The sequence below is a fragment of the Peromyscus leucopus genome, chromosome 2 (assembly GCF_004664715.2).
Source record: "Peromyscus leucopus breed LL Stock chromosome 2, UCI_PerLeu_2.1, whole genome shotgun sequence".
NCBI lineage: Eukaryota > Metazoa > Chordata > Mammalia > Rodentia > Cricetidae > Peromyscus > Peromyscus leucopus.
Window position 1 is genome coordinate 154096072 of NC_051064.1, and position 21473 is coordinate 154117544.

Sequence of the window (21473 nt, forward strand, 5' to 3'; positions counted from 1 at the left end):
TTTTACATTTGATTTGGGCCTCAGAGTATGTGTCTTCTCCTTCTTCCTGGCCTGTCATACACTTGCTTCCCCAGGTGCTCCTGGTTCTGTGAAGGGGAGGCAGGCTGGGATAGCATAAGGATGTCTCCCCTATTATTGATCTACAAGAGACCCCTGTGGTCACTGTTCACTAACTACATATTGAAAGATATGGAAAGAGGTTGGAGAGATGACTCAGGTGATTAAGAGCACTAGCTACTCTTTCAGAGGACCCAGCAACCACACACTGGCTCACAACCATTTGTAGCTCTAGTTCCAGGGTGATCCAATGCCTTTTTCTGGACTCCGTGGGCACAAGGCATGTACATGGTGCACGGACATTCAAATATATGGGTGTTTCAGGTAAAACATACACATTTTGAAAAAAAATGTGGTGAATGGGTGAGGGAGGGAGAGAAAAGAGAGATAGAGGGACACACACAGAGCGCGCGCACGCGCACACACACACACACACAGAGAGAGAGAGAGAGAGAGAGAGAGAGAGAGAGAGAAGAGAGAGAGAGAGAGAGAGAATGAACAAATAGATGTTTCTGGACCTTCCTAGTGTAGGCCTTCTGCTCTCCCAGAAAGGACACCAGAGCACTTACTTCCACCCTGAGCCTTATAAGTATCTATTCCCAAGAGTAACCAGGAACCAGGAGCAGGTACTGTCCACTCCCAGGACAGGGCTACCTTAGGGACCACAGGTTCTTGGTGTTTCAAAGGACTCCAGGCTCAGTTTTTCTCCTGGGGTTCTTCATACTTGGGTGCAACTCAGAGTGCACCCTGTGAGAGTCTTATGTGATTCATTTGAAACACATAAGATTTATTTATTTATTATGCATACAGTATTCTGTCTGCATGCATGCCTGTACTGCAGGCCAGAAGAGGGCACCAGATCTCTTTATAGATGGTTGTGTGCCTCCATGTAGTTACCTGGAATTGAACTCACTGGGAATTGAACTCAGGACCTCTGGAAGAGCAGTCAGTGCTCTTAACCTGTGAGCCATCTCTCCAGCCCACAAGATTCTTAGTATGAGACTGAAACATCCTCTCTGGGCTAAGGGCTGGCTTATCTGAGGTTTCTGGACCTAGACTGGTGAGGGATCTCTTTGGTGTTTCTGCGGAGAGACCATGCATTGACTGCACTAGCCAGGCAAGATCTTGGGTCACCACAGAACAGGTACCAAGGTGCCTCATACTCTGACATGGGAATACATCTGCTAGTCTGGTACTTCCTGATGGGAGTCAGGGAGATAGGTGAGGATGTTTTTCCTGGGTCACCTCCAGCCCTTTGGGGCCCTCCCTCAAGCTCTGGCCAGACTGACTCTACTGGAGGCCTTGTGGTCTACCCTGTAGGAGGCTTTTTGTTTTTCTTATAATTTATTTTTAAATTTATGAGTCAGGTATGGCAGAGTGTAGCAGGCTTTCTTGGACTGCCAGCCTCCAAATCATGACAGGGAGACTTATTAATTATGAAAGCTCAGACTTAGTTTAGGCTTCTCCTACTAGCTCTTATAACTTAGTTGAACCTGTTTCTATTCATCTGTGTTTTGCCTCAGAGCTTTTTACCTTCCTTTCAATCTGTATGTACTACTTTCCTGTTTCCTCTGTGTCTGTCTGGCCCTGGGCATCTCCCTTGTTCTCTCTTCTTATTGAGCCTAGATTCCTCCTCCTACTTATTCTTTCTGCCTGCCAGCCCCACCTATCTCTCTACTGCCTAAGCTATTGGCCATTCAGCTTTTTATTAGATCACTCAGGTGCCTTAAGCAGGCAAGATAAAACAAATGCAACACACTTTTACATAGTTAAACAAATGCAGCATAAACACATGTACACTTCTTTAAATAGTTAAAGTAATATTCCACAACATAAACAAATGTAACACATCTTTACATAGTTAAAGCAATATTCTACAACAGCAGGGAACAGTTTTAATCCCAGGACATGGAAGGCAGAGCCAAGGAAGGTGAATCTCTGAGTTCAAAGCCAGCCTGGTCTACACAGTGCATTCCAGGTCAGCCAGGGCTACATAGTGAGACCCTGGTCAAAAATAAATAATCAAAATAAATTTTATATGAGTTTGTGTGAGTATATGCCACATGTGTGTTGATACCCACAGAGACCAGAAGAGGGTGTCAGAATCCCTAGAGCTGGGGTTCCAGTTCAGCCCTCTTACATGTATTTTTAAAAAATTACATTTATCAAGGCTGCAGCAATGTCTCAGTGGTTAAAAGCACTTGCTGCATTTCCAGAGTACCCAGGTTTTGGTCTTAGCACCACAAAAGGTAGCTTGCAACCATTTGTAATTCTAGCTCCAAGTAATCTAATGCCTCTGGCCTCTGTGGGTGCCTACACTCATGTGCACATACCCACATGAGAACAGACACAATTAAAAATAAATATTTGGTAAAAATTTACATGTATTTATGTGTGTGTGTGTGTGTGTGTGTGGTGTGTGTGTGTATGTGTGTAGGTGTGTGTGCCACAGTATGTTGCAATCAGAGGACAACTTGCAGGGGTCAAAATTCTCCTTCTACCATGTGTGTCCTGGCTCTTGAACATGGGCCATCAGGCTTGGTGGCATGTGCCTTTATCCAGTAAGCCATCTTGCTGGCTCTTGGAGAGTGCTGTTTTGTTTTTTTGAGACACAGTTCTCTGTGTAACAGCCCTACTTGTCCTGGAATTCACTTTGTAGACCAGGCTGGCCTCGAATTCACAGAGATCTGTCTGTCTCTGCCTCCTAAGTGCTGGGATTAAAGGTGTTTGCCACCATGCTGGGTTTTTGTTTTGTTTTGAATTCCAGACTTTCTTGGTCTTCTGGAAGCTGTTACAACATTAAGGAGAGTACCCAAAATGCTGAGTAGTGATCAGCTTTTTTTCCCTAAAACTCAGCTTCCCTGCTCCATAAAACTGGAGGTATATCCTGGAGGCAAACCCTAGGCTCTCCCATTTCAGAAAGATGGCTCCTATCCTTAGGGGTTTGGTTCTGGAGTTCAAGAAGGTTCTAGTCACCCCCTCCTGCTGGTAGGTCATCCACCAGCTTTATAGAGAGAGACCTGAGTCCTATTGCCCAGAAAGTTGAAGGTGTGTCTGGTGAGGTGAGGTCTCTGGTTCTGGCAGAACCTGCGGGCTACTTCTGTCCCCATATATCCCAATATCTTGTTCCTTCAGGTATAAGCCAGGTGTGCTCAGGATTTGGGGGGCTCTGAGTTGGGCTCTCTCTGCAGCCTCACCATCATGATAGTTCAGGTATTCATGCTACCCTGGTAGGTATGTTAGTGCTTCATTTTATACAAGGACAAGCAGGTCGAAGAATGGTTATGGCCCAAGATCTGGCTGTCGTTTGCATTCATATTGTCTTAGGGTTACTACTACTGCAATGAAACACCATGAAAAAAAGCAATTTGGTGAGGAAAAGGTGTCTTAGTTAGGGTTTCTATTGCTGTGATGAGACACCATGACCATGCGCAGGCGGACATGGTGCTGGAGAAGGAGCCAAGAGTTCTGCATCTGGACTGGCAGGCAGCACAGAGAGAGAGAAACACTGGGCCTGGCTTAAACATTTGAAAACCCAAAGTCCACCCTCAGTGACACACTTCCTTCAACAAAGCCACATCTACCCTAACAAAGACATACCTATTAGTGCCACTCCCTAATGACCAATCATTCAAATATATGAGCCCATGGGGTCATTCCTATTCAAACCACCATAAAAGGATTTATTTGGCATACACTTCTACATCACTGTTCTTCACTGAAGGAAGTCAGAGCAGGAACTCAAGCAGGACAGGAACCTGGAGGCAGGAGCTGATGCAGAGGCCATGGAGGAGTGCTGCTTACTGATTTTCTCTTTATGGCTTGTTCAGCCTGCTTTGTTTGCTGAGACAAGGTTTCTCTGTGTAACCCTGGCTATCCTGGACCTCACTCTGTAGACCAGGCTGGCCTGGAACTCAGATCTACCTGCCTCTGCCTCCTGAGTGCCTGGGATTAAAGGCAAACATCATCCTGCCCAGCATCAGCCTGCTTTCTTATAGAACCCAGGACCACCAGCCCAGGGGTGACCCCACCCACAATGGCCTAGGCCCTCCTGCATCAGTCACAAATTAAGAAATGCCCTACAGCCCAATCTTATGGATGCATTTTCTTAATTGAGGTTCTCTCCTCTCAGATGATTCTAGCTTGTGTCAAATTGACATAAAACTAGCCAGCAATGTATGTTCCAGAGAGCCCATGATTATTTTTCTATGCAGAATGGCCTCTTTTCTAACTTTGCATCCTTTAAAATTGGCTTAATTTGGGTTGGGGATTTAGCTCAGTGGTAGAGCGCTTGCTAGCAAGAACAAGGCCCTGGGTTTGGCCCTCAGCTCTGGAACAACAAAAAATGCAAAATAACAAAGGTGACTTAATTTACCTTGATTAGGGACCATAGAGCTCTGGGGAAGGAGGAGGCAAAGGGTCTCTCTGATGTGTTTTCTGAATTTGTCAGTGAGAGAAGCCACTGGTCTCCCAGGGCTAACTTGCCATGGTGGGCTGACAGGTAGGGCACTCCCCAGCAGGCCAGATCACAACTAAGGTGATGGGCTCATCCACCACCTGCCCTGTGAATCAATGGCCACTGCTGGACTCACAGTGCTGTGTAACACAAACTGCTAAACAGTTTTATTAATAAAAAACCTGGAGCCAGATACTGGGGTGAAAACTGAAAGATCAGCGGAATAGAACAAGCCAGCCACAAGCTCTTACTGTTAGAAAAAACCCTCAGCCCAAGAGAGCTACTTCCTGTATACTTAGGCTCTATATACCTTTCCGTGCCCTGCTATCTTACTTCCTCTCTCTGCTCAGCTACATCACTTCCTTTTCCGCCCATCTCTATCACTTCCTGTATGTCTGTACAGACCTCCAGACCTCTATGGTAAACCAGTGTTAGGATTAAAGGAGTGTGCTACTACTGCCTGACCTCTATGTCTAATCTAGTGGCTGGCTCTGTCCTCTGATCCCTAGATATTTATTTATATATATAAACATATGCTTATATATAATATATATTTAGTACCCCAATATATTGTTTACTAATATATTGGGGTACACATCACCACAGTGCTGAGTCTTAGCCATCAATTGTCAACGATCAGTTAGTGAGCCCACTGTTGATGCTCAGAGGCAGTCAGGGTCATGGTGAAGGATGAGAACTTTAAGTTGAACAGCAATTCTGGCCTACATATCTGGTTGGCTAGGCACTGCCAATGACTGCCTCTGCTTCGTAGCCCAAACTTGCATCCCTGGAGCAGCCTGAGGACATCCCAAGCACCACTTGGTCCAGTCTCCAGCTACTTCTCACGTGACCAAAGAGGATGTGAGACCATCCAGGTTTTTTTGTCCAGATCCCAGCCCTACTTTGCCCTGCAAGGTGGAGTCCCAACACTCGCCACATCCAGCTTGGTTTCCTGGAACCTACATACATTGAGTTCACAAGCAAATGAAAGGGTAAGGTGCTGGGTCAAGGGCATGGGATGTGTGTGTGACATATATGTCACCAACATGAGAACAAATTTGAGCATCCCAGAAATGCAAAGGTGAGGCAGGAATGTGAGCATGAGGGTCTGGGGAAATCTGGACATCTATCAGCCTCTCTGCCCAGCTTCTCCAGCTGTCAGGGCCCAAACTAGTACTCAGAACATCCCCACTAGCAGCCAGATGGCCTGGCCAAGTGACCAAGATGTGACACTTCCCCTCTCCAAGGCCAGGAAGGAGGCCATGGAAGAGGAAACCCGTCTTAGAGAAATGTCCTCGAGCATAATGACAGTATTCATGAACTGGATCGAAAGTTTGGTACAAAAAAAATACAGAAACTATTTTTATGAGGACGTCTGTCCTCAGGGCTAGGAGGCCGTCACAGGGTTGGCTATGCCTATGCCTATCAGTTGCGCTGTACACAGGAGTCTTCATGGCTAGAGGGGCAGCGAGGGCAGGCTAGATGACCTCTAGGCCCGGAATCCTCGAGTTAAGAGGATCGTGGTGAACTCACGGGTCATCTTTTCTCTGGACCTGGCGTCCCAGACTGGCCTGAGATATGGGGGACAGGGGCACTGAGGGATGCCTGCAGCCACTTATTGTTCCTGGGGTGCCAGCCAGACAGTATCCTGTCCCGCGAGCCTGCTGGAGGAGTCAAGCTACTTGCTCCCCGCCCCTCCCCCGAGCTCTTCTCCAGTGCGCACGCGCCAGCAACGCTTTACGCAGCGGCGGGACGTAATTACTCCAAGACAGTTAAGATACCCGGGACACCCAGAAACGGAGAGTAGAGCCCTCCACCAAGCTGCCTAGAGAAGTGCTTCCCCTCGCAAACAGCGCACCGGAAGCGGAAGCGGTGCCCAGGCCACCCCCTCGAGCGGCCATCTTGGAAGCTGAGCGGCGGTAGCAGCGAAGACGCTGCGGCGGGTGCGGTGGGCTAAGTCCCAGCGCGGGTGCGGCTCACAGAACGGGCCTCACTCTTTCGCACCCTGCTCTGGCCTCGACCACGGCGAACCTGAACGCGGCGGCGGCCTCAGGGAGAGGTGAGCGCTCGCGGACTGCGCGGGGCCTCCGGCCGCTCGTTCGCCCCGCCGGAGCCGGCCAGAGCGGCGGGCGGGGACTCGGGGGACTCCGCACGTCCAGTCCTGTTCGTTACGTCGCCCGCTGTGCCCCGACCCGGAGCGTCCCTTTGCGGACCCGAGGTCGGTTACCGAGGGCGCTTGGGGTTCCTGGCTGGGGTTGGTCCTTTGGGCAGGTTAGAGATTTGGTTTGCCACGCGGCAGAATCTCTCACGAAGAGGCCTGTTGGTTGGTGCACTTGAAATACTTCCAGGAGTAGCCAGGGTTGATCTTTGTGAACGTATCCGGTGAGTTTGTTTTGTGGGGTGGCAGCCGTTGAGTGCCCCCTCTTATCTTGGACAGTTAGAACCTCAGACGACTTAATAAACCCCAACAGAAACGATCGTGTCCACCGTTATGCCCTTGGAGGTAACAGAACACTTGAAAGTAAGAGTGCGACTTGGCCCCTGAACAAGACCCTGCCCTATGCGGGGGGCGGGATGAATACGGTGGGGACTTACTCTCTACTTTTTACTAAGTACAGATCCTCAACCAATGACTTCACCTCCTTTTCATTGTACATCACTTAGTAGGTAACACAGGTCAAATTCCCAACATTTTGTCAGATCCAGATAGACAACTTTGAAGAGATAAAGCCATGGTCCATTGTAAGCTAACAAGTGCATAAAAACAGCCTTTTTGTAAGCAGTGGTACAAGGCTTTTATTCATTCCAGGTGTGTGAAATGGTAATTTAGCTTCAAGGGTGAAAAAAGGAATTATAGGATTTTATTTAATTGGAAAGTTCTGTGTATGGTCTTCAGCCAGAGCTAGGTCTAGGTACTGGAACTTGGACTCGTTAGTCTGCACATCATGGTGTTCCTGAACTCAGTGTCAGCTCCATTCTCAGGTGTGTGTGAGAGAGTGGCGGTTGGGCTGCTTCTATGAGCCCCTGGCTTTCATCCAGCCAGTGAAGTAATTCTGGAGAAGGTAAAACTCCCTGAAAATCCTGGCCTTGGGTGTGTCATATACCCTTCTGATCACTCAGGCCAAGGTTTTATTCCACACCATCACCTGGCTGACTGTACTGGTACAGGAGAGAGATGTCCAGAAGAAAAGGAACTGCCACCTTGGCACAGTAATGTGGGACAGAAAAGACTTACTCTGCTAGTGACTGACTGGCTGCTTCTTGTCACCTGCAGTCCCCCAGAATCATGAAAGAAAGTGTTGTTCTGAGTGAGGTAAAGGAGGATCGGTTAGGGCAACTGAGTAGTTGAATCTTAATTATGATTTTTATGTCTAAAAGTAAGTTTGAGGTTGGGCATTTGCTTAGTGATAGAATACTTGCCTACCACGTGTGAGGCTCTGGGTTCAATTTCCAGTGCTGAAAGGAAAAAAAAAAGTTAAAGCTGGTCATAGTGGCACATTCCATTAATATCAGCACTTGTGGAGCAGAGGCAGGAGGATTTTTGAATTTGAGACCAGTCTGGTCTACATGGTGAATTCCAGGACAGCCAAAGCTATGAAGTGAGACCTTGTCTCAAAAAAAAAAAAAAAAAAAAAAAAAAAAAAAAAAGTTAAAAAGCAAATATGAGAGGGACCTTTGACTAGACAAGGTCGGTTTTTTAAAGATAGGGTATCTCTTTGTAGCCCTAGCTATCCTGGACCTCACTCTGTAGACCAGGCTGGCCTTGAACTCACAGAGATCTACCTGTCTGTGCCTCCCAAGTGCCAGGATTAAAGATGTGTGCCACCACACCTGTCCGTCTGTCTATCCTTCCTTTTTTTTTTTTTTTTTTTTTTCCCCAAGACAGGACCTCATGTATTCCAAGCTATATAGCCTAGGATGACTTTGAACTTACGATCCTCTGCCTCTACCTATTCAGTTTTGGGAGTACAGGTATGCACCACCATTCTCTGTTTATGTGGTGCCAGGAATCAAAGGGCTTCCTGCATGCTAGGCAAGCACTAACCAACTGAGTTACATTTATAACCTGGCACAACTACCTTGCTAGTTTACTGTTGTGTGTCCACTAACTTTGATTATGCATCCTATCTGGTCACTTAGCTGAATCCAAATATAGTTGTGTTGGGATTACCCACTGAAATTATTTTGTACATGTTGGAGTGTTAACTTCAAGGGTGAATATAAGAGAAAGAATCTTGTGGTTCTGCTTGTGGATCATTGGCTATTGCTTTGTTTCTTACTAGGTGCTGGGCAAGTTGAGCTCTCTGGCCCACATGGCTTCTGAAGCCAAGAACTTGGGGACAATGCTTTCTGGAAGCATTTCTTGGCCATGCTGGACTGTAACCTTGTTCCTGGTGTGAACATTCTTGGAAGCATCAGGCAAAAGCCAGAAAGGTTCTTGTGCACTATATCTTAGACCATGGGGGGGTGGTGGTGGTGGTGGTGGTGGTGGTGGTGGCAGCGGTGGCGGCGGCGGCGATGGCGGTGGTGGTGTGGTTGTGAAGAACAGAAAAGGAAGCATTTGATTAGGGAAGTCAGGGAGGACCCTGATGGGTGTAGCTCAGACTAGCTAGGGAAGGATGTAGGTGTATTTTCTACCAGTCCAAACTGGGCAGGGAAGATGGGCTTTACTAGGTGCTATGAGAACTATGTCTAGATGGGTTATTTGAGGAGTTTGGCAGATAAAGAAGCTGTTGCCATTTATCTGCTGTCTTTGGTGGGGAGTAGATGGTTAAACTGCATTGATTTTAGTGCACAAGGTGAAATGTGAAGAGATTTGAGGTTCTTGTGGTTGACAGGAAAGTAATGTGTTTCCTGCATTATGGTTATTGGGACTAGAAGGAAGTGAACAAGTAATGCATGGATTAGGTTCATACCCCATTTCCCCAATTGAGAAGCCACATGGGCATTTTGGCTGATATTGTGCACATAAGAGGATTGTGGTGGATACCCTGGCTGAGCTATCCCCTCTGTAGGCCCTGAGGGTACAGAGATACCTTGGTTGTCATGAGGTATCAATATCCTGGTAGAGGAGGCAGATGCAGAGGTCTGTGGTGATTGTCTACCAAGAAATTAGGCCAAATGGTTAAAAGTTGTTGACTCTCAAATAATATGTATAAGCAAATATTGAAGAGTGAAAAAACATGTGGCTCTCTGCTGGGAATAATTCATACAAAGGACAGGATAGGGTTGACTTTAGGTTTATCTAGTTTGGGAGGTCAAGATGGGGAATCACAGCTATTATTGATGTTCGTTGATGTCTATAGTCATGGTTAAAGTGACCAGACAGCGCTGTGTGAGACAGGTTAGGGATAGAGTGGCCAAGAGAGTGGTGGGAAGAAAAGGAGGAGGCTTCAATGGGCAAATCTGGGTTTTCAGTACCACAAGATATGGCCATCTGTAACTGCCCATGTCCAACCTGCTCTGTTATAGTCAAGTTCATCTCCTGCTTTTTTCATTTAAACTTAAAATAAATATACTATTCATTTTTGGTACTGGGGAGGTGTGTGCCATAGCATGTGTGTAGAGGTCAGAGAACAGCTTGTGGTAGTCTTTCCTGTCATATAGGTCCTGGGAATTCAGGTCATCAGACTTGGCAACAAGTATCTTTATCCACTGAACCACCTCACCAGCCTACTATCTCCTCTAATTTGTATACCCCTAAGTGGCCCCTCAATTGTATTTTAGACTAGTAGTATTCACACTTTTTTTTTTAAGTTGTAGAATTTTGTGTTTCTTTCTTATCATGAGAAAAGAGAACAAGTAGGAGCTCTTCTGACATCTGTGGCAGAGGGAACCCTATTCAATTCATCACTGCCTCCTCCTTTTGGAGTATAGCTAACGGGTCTGAGTCCCTGATTCAGTCCTTTCTCTTTTTTGAGACAGAGTCTCACTATGTAGACTGGGCTGGCCTCAACTCAGACATTTGACTGCCTCTGCCTTCCAAGTGCTGTGATTAAAGATGTGTGTCAACACATCCAGTTGGTCTCTTCTCTTTTAAAAGGTTTTTTTTTTTTTTAAATTATTTTTTTACGTGCTTTGGTATGAAGATGTCAGATCCCCTGGAACTGGAGTTACAGACAGTTGTGAGCTGCCATGTGGGAATTGAACCCGGGTCCTCTGGAAAAGCCAGTGCTCTTCACCGCTGAGCCATCTCTCCAGTCTTTTAAAAAGTTTTTATATATATATTTATTTATTGTTTGTGGATGCATGCATGTTTGTGCATGTCTGTGGGCTTGTGTGTGAATGTCAGAGGACAACTTGAAGTAGATAGTACTTTCCCTTTCACTATCTGGATTCTGAGGATCAAACTCCTTTCATCAGTCTTGCCTGGCAATCACTTTTACCTGCTTACCAAGACATCGCAAAAGCCCTAGTTCTTTCTCTTTAGCATTGTCATGGTCTTACTCCCTGTATGTATCCTTTACTGCTGCCTTATGTTGAGGCCCCAGAGTGACCTTCCTCATAGAAGGTCCTATTGCTGTGAACAGACACCATAACCATGGCAACTCTTATAAAGGAAAACATTTAATTGGGGGCTGGGTTACAGTTTCAGAGGTTTAGTCCATTATCATCATGGCAGCATGTGGGCAGACATGCTGGAGAAGGAGCTGAGAGTTCTACATCTTGATCCACAGGCAGCAGAAGTGAATGCCTCTCTAGGCCTAGCTTGAGCATCTGAGACTTTAAAGCCTACCCTACAATATCCACTTCCTCCAGCAAGGCCATACTTGCTAATAGTGCCACTTGCAGTGGGGCCTATGGGAGCCATTATTACTTAGACCACCACATGTACCATAAGACTGGGGCCTATAACTCGGGATTCTGGTAGTTTGACTTGACTCTCTGGCTAGTCTTGTTCATTTTCCTTCACTGTGTTTGAGCTCCTGCCTGACATGGTGACCAATGTGCTCCCCTAAACATGCCTTCTCCTCTGCCTAGTACATGCATCTAGATCTCTGAAAGTATCACATCATCTCTTTGCCCTACTGCTGTTAATTGTGATCAGTGGTAAATGTATAACAGGCTTCCAGGCCAGGAGAAGGCCTGTGGTACTCACTAATTTCCTGTTGTGAAATGTTCATTACCGAGGTGTTGCTGAACAGAGTTAAAGGATATGTAGAGCTGGTGTAGGCTGGCTTCAGCATACCTACCCAGATCCCACTTGAATGAATTAATCTGTAAATTCTTTGAGGACAGCAATGCAGTTTCATGGTTCTTTATGCCTTACATCTGTGTTAGACACTTGGTATCACGTTGCATAAGTGAAAGCGGTGATGGTGGTAGGGACATACAGAAAAAGAACTGAGGGACGGGCTTGATGGTTGGTGGGCTGCAGAAAGGAAAGCAGAGGTAGTCAGTCATCTGAAGTTGTCTATAGTAAGGAATGCATGTGTATGTTCTTATGTTCTCTGTACGTAGAGATGCTTTTTCTTTTTCTTTTTAAATAGATGAGCAATAACAGCAATAAGAGAGCTCCAACAACAGCAACACAAAGGTTGAAACAGGACTACCTTCGAATTAAGAAAGATCCGGTGCCTTACATCTGTGCAGAGCCCCTCCCTTCAAATATTCTTGAATGGTAAGATTCTGCATTCTTGCTCACTCTGCAGCATAGTAACTCTCTTGCAGGTTCTGTAGTGGTCTAGCTGGTGGGCAGAGGCAGTAGTTAATTCCTCAGCTATGGATAGACACTTGAGATGCCTGTCTATTCTGGGCTTTGCAATGAATGCCATGTCAAGAATATTAGGGAGTTCTGCTTGGCTTAGGCTAGGACTGAAAGGAAAAATCTTGGGTAGTCCTCATTGCAGGCTTTGGGTATACAAAGCTCTCAGATGTTGTTCATGTGAATTAGGATAAGGCTGCATTTTGCTTCCTGATACTGGGAATTAGCTGTCTAGCCTGGGAGCATTGGTGGCAAAGTCTTGACACTAACCCCTGACTCCAGCCTAGGCCAAGTGCTCACAAATCTCAAGCTGACAGAGCTTGTGGAAAATATTTGTTTCTTGGTAGTTCTTTTGCTGTGTTAAAAATTTAGAGTCCTGAAATTACATGTTCTCTGTGGAAATGCTCATTGCCAGCTTTGGTGAGCATTTCTCACTGGGTGTGGTACACACCTTTAATCCCAGCATTCAGGAGGCAGAGGCAGGTGGACCTCTTGAGTTCCAGGCTAGCCTGTGTAGTGTGGCCCAGTTGTGGTTTTTTTTTTTTTTTTTTAAACATTTCTCTTGCTTTGGTGAATTTGATTTTTTAAAAAATACTTTAATGCCTAATGCCAGGTGTGGTGGCGCATGCCTTTGATCCCAGGACTTGGGAGGCAGAGGCAGGCCTGGGCTACAGAGCGAGTTCCAGGAAAGGCTCCAAAGCTACACAGAGAAAACCTGTCTCAAAAAACCAAAAAAAAAAAAAAAAAAAAAAAAAAAAAAAAAAAAAGAGAGAGAGAGAGAGATTTGTTAGTACGAAAAGATTAAAACAACAACAACAAAGGGAAGAGGTGGGTGAGGTAAAGTCCGCAGGAATGCAGAAAGAAGCATCTAGATTCCTGGTCTTGGGCTTTTGCTCAAAGCACATTTAGCTCCCCAACAGTGAGGACAGCACATGTGACATGTCACTGAAGAAACTCATCAGACACTTGTTGCTCAGGTTCTGTTTGAGTGGCCATTAGGCACCTGTGCCTGCCACCCACTAAAACACAATCTCCTAGGAGAGAAGGATTTAGCATGAGCCATGATGTGTATGTATGTCTCTTTTTTGCTTAGAGTGATGGGTATTGCCCACAAACATCAGTGCCAGGCCTTTTGTGAGAACTTTATAGTTTTAGGGAATTCATGGTCTACAGATCAAGTAATTTGCTTCTCTCTCTCAGGCATTATGTTGTCCGAGGCCCTGAGATGACTCCTTATGAAGGTGAGTAGAAAAAAAAGAATCATTCCTATCAGTGTAAATAAAAGTCTTTCTGTTTTGGATATGTAGTAGTTAAATTAGATTTACCTGAATCTCATCCTAGTATTTTTCTTAAGTCCTAGAAATGTTTGCTCATTTTGGTATTTCTGGACTGTTTGTAATTACCATCTGCATTTCCTTGGCCTCTTATGTTGGCTAGAGGTGGGGAAAAGATTTTTTTTTAAACTTTATTTTATATGTATGGGTATTTGCTTGACTATATGTTTGTGTACCATGTGTGTGCCTGGTACCCACAGAAGAGGGGGTGGGTCAGATCCTGGAGTTAGAGATGATGGTGCTCTACCATGTGGTTGTTGGATCCTCTTGCAAGAACAGCAAGTACTCTTAACTGCTGAGCCATCTTTCCAGCCCAGGGGAAAACAGATTGGAATAAATAGCAAAACATTCTTCTGTTTCTAAGGCCGAAGGGAATGTTGTCAAAAAATTAGTGCAAGGTATTTTTTAATGTCTTCAGAATAGTTTCCAAGCTAAGTGGAGGCATGTGAGGGTTAGGAGGGATATAGGACCTAACAGGTTCTTATCTCTTTATTGCTTGCTAATGTTGACCTGGTGTCCTGATCCCTCAGGTAACCAGATGTTACTAGGGCCCTCAGTGATTTGACAAATTAGTCCATATTTCTAGGGTCCTATGGCAAGATTGACACCATCTCACAGGCAAGCCCAGGGCAGAGCACTGGCCAAGTGGGCAGTGCCTCTTCTTCCAGCCATCAGGCCTAACTTAAGACGACAAAAACAACAGGTCTTTGCCTATAGGTGGAAACCTTGTGGAACACTCCAGAGAGGAGGTTCTTTACAAAAGCAACAGGTAGGTGCCCCTAACTGCTGAACCTCTCCATCCTCTTTTTAAAATGTAAAGTAAATAGTAAACATTTAAACCCTGTGTGACAGGACCTCTCCTAGTGCTAGACCAGCCAAGGTTTGTTGATGTTGGAATGGCTGGACACAGGGAGAAAAGAGTGTGGTCCTGAAGTGAAGGATGCATGAGCAGAGTTTTGGAGATTACCTAGTTTTGCCAACTGAACCCTGACTTTGTCACTGTGCTTCCACCTGGTCCCGTTTCCTAACCCTTTTCTCTACTGTCTTAGCCATTAGTGCTGGAATCCCTATTCTCCCATCTCCTTATCCTCTTCTGTGGGTACTGTCCCTCAGGCTGCCAGTTTACTGAACCCTTGTCATCCCCTCTTTACTACCCTCCTCAGCTGTGCCTACTCAATGGGACTACTAGCTGCAGATAACATTCTCCTGGAGTCTATAAGGAATCCTCTAAATTGTCTTGGCCAAGGGCTTTCCTCAATTTCTTATCCTCTAGTATATCATGCTGTTGATGGCCACATTCCTGGTGTGTTCTTCCTCTGTGTTTGAGGTATTCTGGCCCTTCCTCCGTGCTTTCCTAATGGCTCCTCTGTAACTGCAAACATCTTTGACTGGAGCTCTATGATAGTCCTATTCCTAGTGCTCTTGAGCACACCCATCCTAAAAGTACAAAATTGGCTTCCTAAGGAAAGTTTGCTAATAATTTACCACAAATCGTGGATTTAATGTAATCTTATTCATGTTTTAGTAATGTTAAGGCTTACTCTAAAATTTATATGAAAGGACAAAGGAACTAAAGTAGATTCCAAAAAAATATTTTGAAAGGAGAATTAAATGGGTAGAGCCACTGTTTCCCATATATTATGTGGCTCTTGCAGTGAGGAACAAGCAGTGGTTCAGGGATACAGATTGTGGAGCATAATGTAGAACCTAGAAACAGTGCCTATCACCAGCCAGTTGATACTGACAAAGCACAAGCCAGTAGGGAAGCATAGCCTGACAAAGTGGTTTTGGGCATCTATGGTTCTGCTGTGTTCTCTGAGTTTCTGTCCCTAGACTTTAGCCAAGGGTGTGCTTGTGGCTCATCCCTCATAGACTTCTCTGTGCTCTTCTTGGGTAGGTATGTAGAAGAGCTTTTGCTGATTGTGTTCCATGGCAAGAACTGACTTTGATTGCAGGGCAGAGGGTCTGTCTTGCTGTGGTCATTTTTGTAAAAGTATTCCCCTGGCACATCTTCGTGTTTTGAGGGTGAGACCCATGACTACCCACAAACATTGAGTATTCTTTGTAATTTAACCTGTGTCTTGGAATTAGGTATAGGGATCAGTGGTAGAGTGCTTGCTTAAGAATGTGCAGGGCTGGACTGGAGAGATGGCTCAGGGGTTAAGAGCACTGGCTGCTCTTCCAGAGGTCCTGAGTTCAATTCCCAGCAACCACATGGCAGCTCACAACCATCTGTAATGCAATCTGATGCCCTCTTCTGGCCTGCAGGGATACATGCAAACAGAACACTGTATACATAATAAATAAATAAATCTTAAAAAAAAAAAAAAAAAAGAATGTGCAAGGCCCTAGGTCTAATCCCCAGCACAACCAATCAATAAATAATGTGTATTTATACACAAAGAATCACATTTTAGTGGGTGGGAGGTTTGGGAGTAGGGGTGTGCACATGCATGTGCTAGTCCACACTTACGTGTATCATGTCTCCCTGTTCCATTGAGACAGTCTCCCTGACCTCATTATTTTTCTGCTAGACTAGCAGCCAACACGCCCCAGGTCTCCATCACTCTCAATATTAAGAGTTGTAGGCATGTGTGGGACCATCTTGTTATGTGGGTTCTAGAATCCAAACTCTGATCTTCATGCTTGCATGGGAGGAAGCTCTTAACTGTTGATCTATCTCTTCAGCCTTCATTTGTGTGTTCTTTAGTGCAAATAGTTAACTGATGTCCAATAGCTTGTTGTTTTCTTATCTAATTTGCGTTATATGTCATATAGATTCCTCTTTCACCAGCTCATACCTGACATCCATTCATGTGACCCTTTTCTTTGAAATGCAAGTGGGTGTTTCCTAATTTTTCTCCCTGCAGACAAATGCTGGTGCTAGGAATGTATTTCCTAGGAACCAAATGAAGTAGTGTAGGAGGCTGGGACCCCTTGCAAGTTTTCTTCTGACCACTCAGTTCTCAGTAAGGGTGGAACATGAGTCTGGAGAGAGAAGGGGTGTTCTGTAGCTGTAGTGTAGGGCAAGTGATAGTTATAGACTCCTGTGGGCATGGTTGTAATAGATGGAGAGTCAGAAGCTGGGGGACAGGCTGAGGGTGTTGGTGTAGCATGAGCCCTGGTGAATAAAGTCAGTAGTGGATTGAGCCTGTGAGCCAGCATAGAGAGAGAGCAGTGGGATACCATGTACTTGGGAAGCCAGCTGGGAACTGGAAAGGTTGGTGAGAATTGAGAAGCAGTAACCCTGGATGTTAAGAAGGGTAATAATTAACAATAGTTAATAAGACTTTTTCTTTTGATATAGGTGGCTATTATCATGGAAAACTAATTTTTCCCAGAGAATTTCCATTTAAGCCTCCTAGTATTTACATGATAACCCCCAATGGAAGGTTTAAGTGCAACACAAGGTGAGCAAGGTGACGCAATGCTTTGAGCTGTCTGTGGTCACGGGAAATGTGCATTCTTACTGACAAAAATCACTCTCTTTCAGGCTATGTCTCTCCATCACAGATTTCCACCCAGATACATGGAATCCAGCGTGGTCTGTCTCCACCATTCTAACAGGGCTTCTGAGTTTCATGGTGGAAAAGGGCCCCACCCTGGGCAGCATAGAGACATCAGACTTCACGGTGAGGTGTGGCAGCGCCTCGCCCGGGGCCTTGTGGCACTGTGGCCTCCAACCTTTCACCCTAGGCTGATTCTGCCCTGTTCCTGGCCACACTGTAGAAATCTCTGCTATGGCTGCCTCAGAACATGGCCCTTGGCCTCACTGCCCAACTCTGTCTCCAACTCTGCTTTTGTCCTTGCTAAGCATCACTGACACTCCTGTACTCTTCAGGAGACTTTGTAAGGCTTGAGAAGGGGCTGCACAACATTTTGTTCCCTGCTTGTTTTAGTTCTCTAATGTTAATTGATAACAAAAACATAATTAAGCCTTCATAAGACTAATTTTTGAGACGAGAAAGCATTTTAAGTGCTTTCTATAATCCTTGACTCTACAGAGATCTGTTTTGAGGTTTTGTTTTGCTGTTAGGGTTTCATTAGTGTAGGGTGGAACTGGTCTGGAACTCACTATGTAGGGCAGGCTGGCATTGAATCTATAGTGATCCTCTTACCTCAGCCTCCTGAATGCTGGGATTGCAGGTGTGCACCACCACCGTATCTATCTTTTTAAAGAATCCACCCCTGCCCCCCCCCCCAAGACAGGGTTTCACTGTGTAACGCTGTGGCTGTCCTGGAACTCCTTTTGTAGACCAGGCTGGCCTTGAACTCAAAGAGATCCCTTTGCCTCTGCCTCCCTAGTGCTAGGATTAAAGAAAGGCATGTACTGCCTGGCAAGAATTTAAAAAAAAATTTATTTAAATTAGCTGGGCAGTAGTGGTGCATACCTTTAATCCCAGCTCTTGGGAGGCAGAGGCAGGTGGATCTCTTTGAGTTTGGGGACAGCTTAGTCTACAGAGTGAGTTCCATGACAGCCAGGGCTACATAGAGAATCCCCACCTTAAAAAAAAAAAATTAAAATTAGCTTTCTGGCTGATATTTCCCTTTTCTTTCTTCCTAGAAAAGACAGCTGGCAGCACAGAGTTTAGTGTTTAATTTAAAAGATAAAGTCTTTTGTGAATTATTTCCTGAAGTTGTGGAGGTAAGAAAGCCAAACATGGAACTCAGTTTTATCTTCCCCTATGTTAAAAACACTTTCAGATTTGTTTCCAAAGAGAATATGTGTGTGTGCCTACTGCTGTTTTCCTGTAGATGTTTAGAGGGATTGCAGGCTCTCCATGTTGCTGGAGGACATAGAAGGGTCTGTGCTGGCTACGCCTCCAGGTGTACACATTTTTGGGTGACAGCTGGCTCTTCTCCAGGACCCTACAGTGCAGGAAAGACAGAGCCCAGTGATGGGGGAGATCCTTAGGGACATGTACAAGTGTTGGGGGCTGAGTCTGTCCCCACAGAGGCATGAAACTTGCCAATCAGTGGCCATCCCTCAAGTGATCCACCAGCAATGGCTAGGAGGTATATCAGTTGCTTCTTACAGCAAGGGCTGGGTATGTACTATGCCATGTGGAGTTAAGAGTTAAGTGTTCCCTGGTTTGGGCTGGAGTTGAGACCATGACAATGAGCAGAAGCATCAAGCTGGATAGCGGTGTAATGCTTGATGGCTCATTGTTACTTGGCATTGCTGGCACCTGGCTCAGGCACAGAATAGTCATGTTGATACCTTGCTTGGTTTCCTCACCTGTTAAGTGGGACCAAGAGCTATACTCTCTTGGGTTAGGATCTACTGCAGGGGAATGGAGAACTGTGTTCTGGGTGGTGTATAAACACTCGAGTGCTGCTCCCAAAGGAACAGATTTGTTAAGACAACTGAGGGTTCTTGTGTTTTTCTCTCAGGAAATTAAACAGAAACAGAAAGCACAAGATGAACTAAGTAGCAGGCCCCAGAACCTTCCCTTGCCAGACGTGGTTCCTGATGGGGAGATGCACCGTGGCCAGAATGGGATCCAGCTCCTCAATGGGCACGCACCTGCTGCCGGCCCAAACCTCGCTGGGCTCCCACAGGCCAACAGGCATCATGGACTCCTGGGCGGCGCTTTGGCGAACTTGTTTGTTATAGTTGGGTTTGCGGCCTTTGCCTACACGGTCAAGTACGTGCTGAGAAGCATAGCACAGGAATGAGGCTCAAGAGCTGCAATCTGCAGTTGCTGCTGAGGGACGCAGGGGCCAGAGCTTGATGCAGGCGGGATGGACATGCTGCTGAGCACAGGATGGCCTGCTGGACTCCTGGGCTTCATTCACTTTTTAAAAACCTTAAAAAGAAAGCAAAAACCAAAATGTGTGATTTGGAGGAGATTGGAGGTTCCTAACTCCCTCTTGAGGCTGATGTGGACAAGGGCCACTCACGCTTTGGTTTTATTGCTTATCTCCTGTGTTGTCTTTTGGACCTGTTTAGTAAACCTGTTTTTTTTTTTGTTTTTTGTTTTGTTTCCCATTTTATTAGATTTGATCACTTAAAAATATAAAACTTAAATGCCTATCAAATAAATACTGTGTGTATTCTTAGTGGAAGAGCTGAAGACTTCATGGTGGAGCCAGTGCTGCAGACCTCCAGTGGGGGCTAAGTGGGCTGACTGGTAACAGCTGTAGTTGGGGGTCTAGGAGAGGAGCAATTTGGCCTCATTATCAAACTGTGCTTATGAATGAGAGAAAATACGTACAGAAAGTGTTTGTTCTGTTCTTGTTAAGATAGAAGAGTCAACTTGCTCTCTGACCACAAACAGTGGCTAGACTACAGTGAAGGCTTGGAGGATAGGGGGTGGCCCTGGTATTGCTGTCAACCTTAATACCTGTCCCTTCTTTCAGCTCCTTTGATGAAGAAGCAGCATCCCTGAGAGCCTATTGAGCCTTTTCTCTGAATTCCTTATGTCCAGTTGGCCAGGAGCCTGTATTCTTCCTATCTTGATGGACAGTGGAAAATTCAGGTCCCCATGGACTGGGCTATTTTGAGGCTCTCCAAGTTCTCGCAACATCCTTTTTAGGTGACCTGTATTAGATGTTGATTTCTACAGATCGTGGAAAGGCAAACTTCCCAGAAAACACATCAGATTTAAGTGTCTAAGCTGGCAAGTTCTCAGTTTTTAGACACTTGACTCCATCATAGCCAACATCTTACCCTTTTAGTGTTTGTGTTTAATGTATCTGCAGTAAGGCACCAGGTGGAGGCAGTGACATAGTCTGTGTTGGACATCAGTCATCACCAGGGGACCCAAAAGAGTCTCCTAAACCAACTTCATTTCAGAGACCAGTGGTAAAGCTGAAATGCAACCTTCATGATGATTTTGGTTTAGCTCTGTAATTTACAATTAGTATATACCCTCTCCTGGAAAGGTTTTTAGTTATACCTTCGTTCTTAAATGCCATGCAGTCTGTGTTAATGTCCTCTAGTAGGCTGTGAGCAAGAGTCATGCCTGGCTTGAGGGGAGGTTTTGATGCTGTTGCCAAAAGGTGGATTGACAACTCTCGGCCTACAATGCCTGCAGCTATGGGCTGAGATGTGTCTATGTATGGCATGGTGGCAGTGGGTGAGCCCTATAGACTTGAACTTCCTTTTAGCACTAGACATTAGTTCTTCCCTGGTCCTGGAGTACTCCATTATACTTAGGTAACTCTTTAGCATCAATTCCAAAGTTTCCTTATTTCCTAAAGGTCTTTTTTTTTTTTTTTTTTTTTTTTTTAAACTTTTACTATTTCATTAATGTCACAAGAGAAACTGGACGGTTAGTAATGGAAGCCATGGAGGAGACATACAGAAATCCCTTTGGCTCCTCCTTCCTTAGGTGGGAGAGATTTTGAGTTCTTCCAGAGTTTTGCTTAGGTTAGTGGTTTCTGAGTTGAGTAGACTCTCTAGGTAGGTGGTTCCTACACAAGGCTTCCCTGTGATTGGGTCGATAACTCCACCAACTTTGAAAATGATCTCAGCCAGTTCATGCTTTCACATGCTTTGATCTTGCGACGGGCAAAGCTCTGAGGACCACGATGTCCTCAATACAGCATTGCTGAAGGGTATTGTGAGCAAAGTAGGTTTTCCGCTTGTTGAAGTACATTAGCAAGTAGGGATCCAAAACAAGCCTGGTTGCTCTTACTTTAGCAATTTTTACCATTGCTGTACCAGTCACCTTCCCCACAACCCATTTGTCATGGACTGATGAATGGACTATTGACATTATGGGTCTCTGAGCACCTCCGGATTCTACCACTCGGACCCAAGCCGGCGAAGCATGGGGCACTATAACGCGAATCTTAAAAGGTCTTATTAATAAAAACAAACCCAGGGCCAGGTATTGGGGTGAATGCTGAAAGATCAGAGAAACAGAACCAGCCATAGCTAACCTCACTTCGCCAATTCCTCAGCTGATCCTGT

At 45.4% G+C, this 21473-nt stretch overlaps 1 protein-coding gene and 1 pseudogene across 4 annotated transcripts; one reads left to right on the forward strand and one right to left on the reverse strand.

Moving 5' to 3' along the window:
* Positions 1–6378: 6378 nt before the first annotated feature.
* Ube2j2 (ubiquitin conjugating enzyme E2 J2) lies at positions 6379–19769 on the forward strand. 4 transcript variants are annotated; one of them, XM_028891408.2, is made up of 8 exons: positions 6379–6572; positions 8797–8947; positions 12004–12134; positions 13419–13459; positions 16860–16962; positions 17046–17184; positions 18117–18197; positions 18947–19769. In XM_028891408.2, the coding sequence occupies exons 3-8, from the start codon at positions 12004–12006 to the stop codon at positions 19229–19231; spliced, it is 780 nt and encodes a 259-aa protein (XP_028747241.1). In that variant the 5' UTR covers positions 6379–6572; positions 8797–8947; the 3' UTR covers positions 19232–19769. The 4 variants fall into 4 exon arrangements, with proteins under 4 accessions (XP_028747241.1, XP_028747244.1, XP_028747242.1 ...); XM_028891409.2 differs by lacking the exon at positions 6379–6572 and adding an exon at positions 6584–6731; XM_028891411.2 differs by lacking the exon at positions 8797–8947.
* A 342-nt stretch (positions 19770–20111) lies between these two features.
* On the reverse strand, positions 20112–21412 carry LOC114708250 (annotated as a pseudogene).
* Positions 21413–21473: the final 61 nt, after the last annotated feature.